General features: G+C 32.1%; 1 protein-coding gene across 1 annotated transcript; it reads right to left on the reverse strand.

Moving 5' to 3' along the window:
* Window positions 1-6,716: 6,716 nt before the first annotated feature.
* LOC132050910 (protein PSK SIMULATOR 1-like) lies at window positions 6,717-8,278 on the reverse strand. Its single transcript, XM_059442247.1, has one exon. The coding sequence runs from the start codon at window positions 8,254-8,256 to the stop codon at window positions 6,952-6,954; it is 1,305 nt and encodes a 434-aa protein (XP_059298230.1). The 5' UTR covers window positions 8,257-8,278; the 3' UTR covers window positions 6,717-6,951.
* Between the last annotated feature and the right edge of the window lie 6 nt (window positions 8,279-8,284).

An 8,284-nucleotide genomic window follows, 5' to 3' on the forward strand; every position in this document is an offset into this window, starting at 1 on the left:
ACCTTCAAAGTCTTATGCCACCTTTTTTTTTGGTGGAGTATTTTAGTTCAAAAGGTTTTTTTTGGGATCATTTTGGTTCCGGACTCTTCATTCACAAACAATTTATTAATATGAACATCATTTCCAATTTCCGTTCTCAATCCTCATTTTAAATTGTCATTGAATCTTCCTAAAGTTTTTACTCCACTTTTGTCATCTTTTTGCCAACTATTATTATATGTATAAATTGGAGTTTGTTTCGACATGGTCAATTAGAATTATCAGCGGGCTCATGAGTCAAGTCTTATAATTACACACTTTTTCAGGTTTCACGATATTTTTGTAAAACAATTTCTGATGTATTATTTATTACTCATTGATTAAGATAATGTGCTTAGTGACTGAAATTCTCATGGAATCGAAACTCTTGCATCACTTTTATTATAGATTGTTTTTTTTAATATTCTGACTTTAATTTATTTATTTAACCCCCACAACTAAAAAGTTGAATTACTTAAATGCCCCACTAAAAACTTAAATTAATATACATGGTCAATTAGAATGATCATTAGGCTCATGAGTCACGTCTTGTATTACACATCTTTTCAGGTTTCACGACATTTTTGTAAAACAACTTTTGAAGTATCATTTATTACTAATTGATTAAGATAATGTGCTTAAAGAAATTCTCGCGGAATTGAAACTTTTGCATCATTTTTATATCGATTGTTTTTTCCATATTCTGACTTTAATTTATTTATTTAACCCCATAACTAAACAGTTGAATTACTTAAACGCCCTTCTAAATAATTTAATATATTTAATATAATAGTTTTTATATAATCAAAAATATCTAATATGATTTGTTGTGTCTTTTCTTAAAAGGTTGTGTCCTTCTGGAAATGAGTAATGTTCTCCTTCAATTAGTTCCAACTTCCAAGCCACAGGTAATTTGCATAAAAATCGTCATAATTGTTTTGTCTAGCTGCCTACTTTCATAGTTATTCTGTAGTGGGTTATGGGCATCTCCAAAATTTCTCTTCTCTTACTATTTGCTATGAAAGAAATTTTGACGTGGCTAATTAAGTTTGCTCGAGTATTGTCTGTTTATTTCCTTTATTTTTATTGTTGAACTCTTTAAATTCTGTGTAGTGCAATTTTTTAAATAGTCATCACTCATCAGGCTTCCAAAGTTTAAGCATATGACACTTTTATGTTCATGCTATATTAATCTATATATATGTAATTGCAAGACATAGGGCCGGTGACGTGGCGATCTCACATATTTATCTTTTTTCCTTTTTTTTTAATTTTTTTTTTATCCCATTTTCTATTAATTGCCAATTGTTTCCCTCAAAAAAATGAAGGCCTAACCGTACGTTGCATCTCTTCAGCAAACGATACGTATGGTTTCCATGGGTTGTGAGTAAAATCTGATTTCATTGAAAATTTCAGTTAGAGTTTCCCATTAATTCATTTTTGCTATCAAGATCAATTTTCAGTTACAAAACAATTCCTCACCAACAAATCAAAAGGTTCTCCAAAATTACTTGAGGCTTTAGTACAGGAGGGAATCCTATACCATCTTCAATACTAGATGCTTCATTGCTCATCCGAAGTCAGAATAGCACCTCCGTCTACTTAAAAAAAATTCACTGACAAGCATTAATGTTCTTACATATACATACAAACCATTAATGTATATTGTATAGCATAAAAAAACTAGCAGAAATCGCAAAACCTGTGGCTATAGCAGAAAGCCGGAGATTGGTACAAATAAGATGACAAAGGCAGAGAGCAAACGGTACTTAAAAGGTGAGTTGCAATTATTTATATAGAAGTTGTAAAATTTTACATTCTTATCTTAATAAATTATCACTTTCATCTCACTCTTTGTTACCCATATCAGTCCATAATCTTGCTTTTTATGCCAAACCGATGTGTTGAATTATCCAGATTATACAACAAACAAAAAAAATCTCACGAAATTCAAAGTTTAAAGATTTATTGAGCGATAATCCATTTTTCCCTTTGAGATTATTATATAATCTTTTCTGTGAAACTAACACATCTATTACTGTTTTTTTTTTTCAATTCACTAAATTTGAAGATATGATGATGATTGACTTAGTTTTGGAATATGAAACATTATTGTGGAGAAATAATTGATGAATATTTGATTATCTTTTAGAAATGTATTTAAAAGTTTGCTTTTATTTTGGAGAAAGATGTTTTATCGGTGTTAATGCGTGTCTCTGTCGAGTTTATTTACATTCATTGGTTCATACATCATTTACAATACAACAACTTCACCTTTGTTATTACTACACCTATAATTAGCTAAAAGAACAATTTTTTGTTTTACAGATCAACATGTATATTAGCTAGCCGATCAAACAATACAATGCAAGGGACAAGGATGGGTCAAGGTTCTTCCGTCTCAGAATTTCTACTCCTTTTCCTTGCACCTATGCTTCAAAAGAGAAGGATTCAATGAATAATGACAGTGGAAAAAAAATCGGTCAGATTGTGTGCGGGCATGACCGAGAAATTGACAATTAATGAAGAACAAGAAGCCTCTTTGACCCTAGAAGGTTAACTAAATGCATCGAGAATATTTTGGTTTTACCTCTTATATTACTCTTTTACAAAGTGAAAATAAAATAGAAACTTGAGTTTAAATATAGAAATTTAGTATAAAAAAATGTAAAAATGGTGTGTTCATTTTACTAATTAATTATGTTCATGCGTTAATAAACTCATTATCTTCTAAAGATATAAGGTAAAGAGAGTTTAATTAACTACTTTGTTTGCGTAATCTTATTGCAAGATTGATAACAATATTTTTGAATAGCGTTTAAATAGGAAGGAAGAGCGAGCGGACTTATATTGCATAACTTTTCTCTGTATGAAATAAGAGTTAGCTTCCCTTCCCAATAGGAAATTATTTATTTTATTTTTTGCATATGTATTTTTTCCTTATACATTTAATTTTTCATCTTATTAATATTTGTCTAAGATTAAGTACTTTTATTTTTGTATTATAACTTTTCCTTAACTTTTCTACATCAAATAAATAACAAAATGAAATTTTGTCAATTAACTAGTTAATAATTATTTATGGCTAAGAAAATAATTCAGCATACATCTCTCTTATGTATAGATAGCTATAACATGGTTGTAGATTCTATATTATATTAAAAGCAGGATTTTCTAAATTCAAAAGTTAAATAATCTAAATATCTTTTTTATTAATTTAAATAATTTATTTATACAAAAAATTTAACTAACACCAAATTTATTTGAAATGATGCAATCTTTCAGATTAACCACAACTGTTCAAATCTTTGCTGCCTTTTCAACATGTCTTACACCAAATTTATTTGAAATGATGCAATCTTTCAGATTAGGTTTTACCAGATACTAACTGTTCGTGTTACTTCTAATCTTTGCTGCCTTTTCAACATGTCTTACTGTTGCCTGCCTTTTCCCTCTTGTTTTTCATTTTTGATGGGGTTATTTCAAGAGGCCTTCTTATTAATGTGTCAATAAAAGGAGATAAAGAGAAATGAATCTTTTCAAATGTGAAACCATTTGGTAGCTAGACTTCAAAGTCGAGATATTTTCATTCTTGATATCGAAAGAGATATGAATTAATCACAATCATATTTAACATATTTTGTTTTCCGATTAACTTTGGTATGCTTTTGGATTAGATTAAAATGAGAATAGTGACCCAAGAAAATAAAAGAAATACTCCCTCCATTTCAATTTATGTGAACCCATTTGACTGGGCACGACATTTAAGAAAAAGTAAAGACTTTTGAAACTTGTAGTTCAAAATAAATCTTGAATATTTGTGTGGCTGTAAATCATTTCATAAAGTGAATTTGTTTCCAAATTAGGAAAGAGGTCATTTATTTTGGCACGGACTAAAAAGGAAATAGGTTCACATAAATTGAAACAGAGGGAGTATATTTTAGAGGATGTGATCTAGCCATATGATTTTCGGCAAAACAGTGATTAATTACACTAAACACCCCTATAGAATGACTTAGAGCATGTTTGGATGGGCTTAAAAAAAAACAGTTTATAAGCTGAAAACAGCTTATAAGCCAAAAAAATAAGTTTTTTTTTGGGTTAGAAGCTGTTATTTTTTTTTTTGGGCCAACTTTTTTTGAGGCTTATAAATTTGTTTTATTGTTTATTTTAAAAGCCAAAATAACTTTAAGGCATTTAAGCTAAGCCAAACGGGCTTTTAGTTTGGACACACTTATTTTTTAAGATCAAACACTTGCTTACCATGAAAAACCTTAAATGAATATGGTAACTAAATATATACAAAATTATTGAAATGCACATTAAAATTATGAGAATAATTTTTTTTTCCCGAAAAGTGTATCTTTTGAAAGTCTCAAATAAAAACTGAACACAAATTATACTACATGACTTGACATACACGTGCAACGCACATGTGGAGAAACTAGTTAATGATAAAATGATATCTATGTGTGGTGCTTTTGTGTCAATGTGTTGGTTAAAACGAATATGACTTCTTGTATGGTAAGATCAAACACTTGCTCCCCCATACCATGAAAAACCTACACTTACGCCTCCCCTATGAGCATATCCGTAACTAAATATATACAAAATTATTGAAATGCACATTAAAATTATGAGAATAATTTTTTTTTTCCCGAAAAGTGTATCTTTTGAAAGTCTCAAATAAAAATTGAACACAAATTATACTACATGACTTGACATACACGTGCAACCCACATGTGGAGAAACTAGTTAATGATAAAATGATATCTATGTGTGGTGCACCATACCAACGTTTGTGTCAATGTGTTGGTTAAAACGAATATGACAGTTAAAAGTTAAGATTATTGTGTAAAAAAAAAAAAAAAAAAAAAAATGAAAAAAAAAAAAGGACTTTAGTCCATAGGCGAAGAAAGTATTTTTTCCAATTTGATTGAAAACCAAACACCAAAACCTAACTCATTCATGGAACAAAATTTCCTCAATAATTGTTTTACTTCATGCTAAACATACCCATAGTTTGCAACTTTGCATATTCTCTTTCACTGCAGTGCATATTTTCCTTAAAATTTGGTTTATTGTTAGAATAAGTGGACACTCAACATTGTAACTGAAATAACATATTTGGAATGGGCTTAATCTGAATCATAAAGCTAAGAATGGTGGGCCTTTAGTTTTAATATGACCAGCCCAATTGAAGGGCAAACACTTCAATTTCTCTCCAGTCACTGTAGAAACAGTGCAGTCAAACTAGGCGCGTAAAGTCAAACGATTAGGTGAATATGTCAATGTCAAGATGACCTCGAGTGTTTGTGAAGAAAAAGAAAAAACTGATTTAAGAAAGTCTCACTTAACATTAGCCAACTTCTTTAAATTTCAAAGTCTCAAGGTGACACCACATCTTTCTGAGATTTAATTGTAATTGTCCAGAAATATCGGTGAAAGTCTCTCACAAAATTGTCGTCTATTCAATTTGAAGTACTCTCCACTCCAAAATGTGAAATTGGAAAATGATAATAGATCTAAATCTGATCAAGTGCTTTAGAGACTAGGCACTAGCTAATTAACTGGATATGTTAAATCATTAGGAGGGAAAAATAAGAGCACTACTTACCAACTCATGCGGATTAGATTGTTTATTCATAATAACAATTACTTAATTGTTAAGAGTCAAAGATGCATTCCTAAATAATACAGAATAATTAATCAGTGCAATTTCTAAAATATCATGTGGCTTAATAATTAGGCTACCAAAGATGATATCAACCTTTAATTTATACTGAAATCAAGTCCTATAAAGGCTTTGCATTTGCATTATAACTCAAATTCTTGAAAGACATGGAGAGTGGAAACTGTAAATGTTCACATTTTCAACATCAACGTGATGAGAAATATTGTTCTATATCCCCTGATAATTGTCCCAAGACCTGGCCTGAATTGGTTGGACTTTTAGCTGACGAAGCTGCAAAGGTGATTGAAGCAGAGATGCCACACTTACATATCCAATATATACATCCGCCTTGGGCGTTAACTCGAGATTTTTGTTTCTCAAGAGTTCGAATACTTGTTGATCGTTTCAACAAAGTCGGTATGCCTCCAAGCATCGGCTTATTTCCTTTCAGTCCAAATGAATGGGTGTTCTTATTATTTCTGGGTTATGATCAGATTGAACTAATGTTTTCTCTTAGTCATTTGTATTGTTTTTTTTTTTTTTTTCCTAAAGAGTTTGGTTACCTGTACTGTGTCACTGTTTTAATTAGTGTTTGCAACTTGTAAGGAAATGGTTTCTATGTTTTGGACAAGTAATTTTCTTTCTGAATCCTTTCTTTTGACTCTTTCATACTAAGTGTTGCGTACCACCAACTTAGTCAGCAAGGCCCTAGTGATGGGCCAGGGATGGCCCGGGTCACACTCATGATTGAATATGACTCTTGCTTGATGGGCTTAATTAAGAAATAAAATTAGTTCTTGCTATAAATTATAAATTTTGGCATGATTGTTATTTTTTCGATAAGCTGCTTTATCCTAACAACCTGTACTGTGTCACTGTTTTAATTAGTGTTTGTAACTTGTAAGGAAATGGTTTCTATGTTTTGGACTCTTATTCCTCATTACACTAACTATGCAGCAAAATTTGGAATATGTTGGTTTCTTTCTCATGAATTAATTCATATTTACACAAAAGGAAAAGGGAATTATTCAAACATCAAAATCTGGGCAAATAAAGAGATCAGTTAAAGACATACTCAGCATGAAACTGTTTTAGTATCCTGCTAAGAAGAATTAGGAAAATTGGAAAAACTAAATCAAGAAATAGTATTTGTATAAAAAATATGATTTCTCTTCCACAACCCAATGAATCCTAGCTAATATGTAACATGGTCTAACTATATGATTCAAAAAATCACCAGTTTTTCCAAGAACCACGAATCACGATTCACTCCATTGTCGATTCTCACACTTGCAAATGCAACTCAAACCGACTAAAATATCAGCAATGGCAGCTTCCGTCTTCTCTTTATCCGAATAATGCAGCGTCTGCAGCAACAAAACAGAAGGCTTGATATCGAACTTTGTCTTCTCCAAATTCCTTTCGAGTTGCCAATTTATCGTGTTATGAGCCATTGGCGCTAACCATTCCATTATATGCTTCAAAGCATCCCTCCACCCTTCAGCCAACGACTCGTCCTCATCCATACACTTCAAATTCTTGCTCAATTTTGCCCTCACAGTTTTCTTCAAATTCCCAGGCAACATTTGGTACAAATTTTCTCGTGAATGAACGTCTACAGCTTCAGATGGATTCGAATACTTCTCTACTAATGTGATCACATTAGCATAACGTAACGCGAGCCCTGAACCTCCAACAGTCGCAGGCCCCGCTGCATGAAACACCCTGTTGTTTTTCGCCAACTTTTCCGACCCAAAACCTTCGTCTTCACATAGGAAAAGTATCGATTTTCGACTATAAAATCGAACCAATGTAGGCTTCGACGTCGTGGGGATAGGCCCGGACCGCGAAATAATTTGTTCCCTTATAGGTTCAATCAGACAATTCTCAGGTTGGACTTTGAGAATCTCTTTCTGTTGAGAAGAACGCATGTTCCGCAATGAAAGAAATGGAAGAACAGGGATATAAGGCCCGAAAACAAGGCAAATTCGAGCATATATTATACAAACAATACGTGCCATGTGACCAACACTTTTATCAAACGTTTGACTCCACAAAGAAATCTCCCTGAATTGTCGAACTTGTTTCCTTTGTTGTTCAAGTCTCTGATTAAACATGTCTAAATTAACTTTTTGCAATTGCCCTGATGCCTTTCTTTCCTTCCATTGTTTCATCTTCCGTTCCGATATCTCCAATTCTGTTAGATTCTCCAACGCCGCGTATAATCCTGACGTTGCATTGATCAGTTTCTCCATTTTGTCAACTCTTTTTTCAATCTCTTTCGACCCGTATACAAGTTTTCCAAAATCTATTATCCCTAACTTCAGATCCGTATATACAAGATCAAAGCGATTTAGGCCAAAATCATTGCATTTATGGCCTAATCGTGCTACGGCTGCAGCAGCTTTATCAAGATCTTCAAGCCTCTCAGCACAAGCAAGGCTTAATAAAAATCCTTCGTCTTTCGAATTCAAATAAGCCACACCACGAGACTTCATCTCTGTTTTGAGCTTTGAAATCTCAGAATCGGATAAAGATTTGTATAAACAAAGCAATCTTGACATGATTTTCGCAGTCTCGAATGCTAAGATT

Source organism: Lycium ferocissimum, chromosome 3 (genome assembly GCF_029784015.1).
Source record: "Lycium ferocissimum isolate CSIRO_LF1 chromosome 3, AGI_CSIRO_Lferr_CH_V1, whole genome shotgun sequence".
Classification (NCBI taxonomy): domain Eukaryota; kingdom Viridiplantae; phylum Streptophyta; class Magnoliopsida; order Solanales; family Solanaceae; genus Lycium; species Lycium ferocissimum.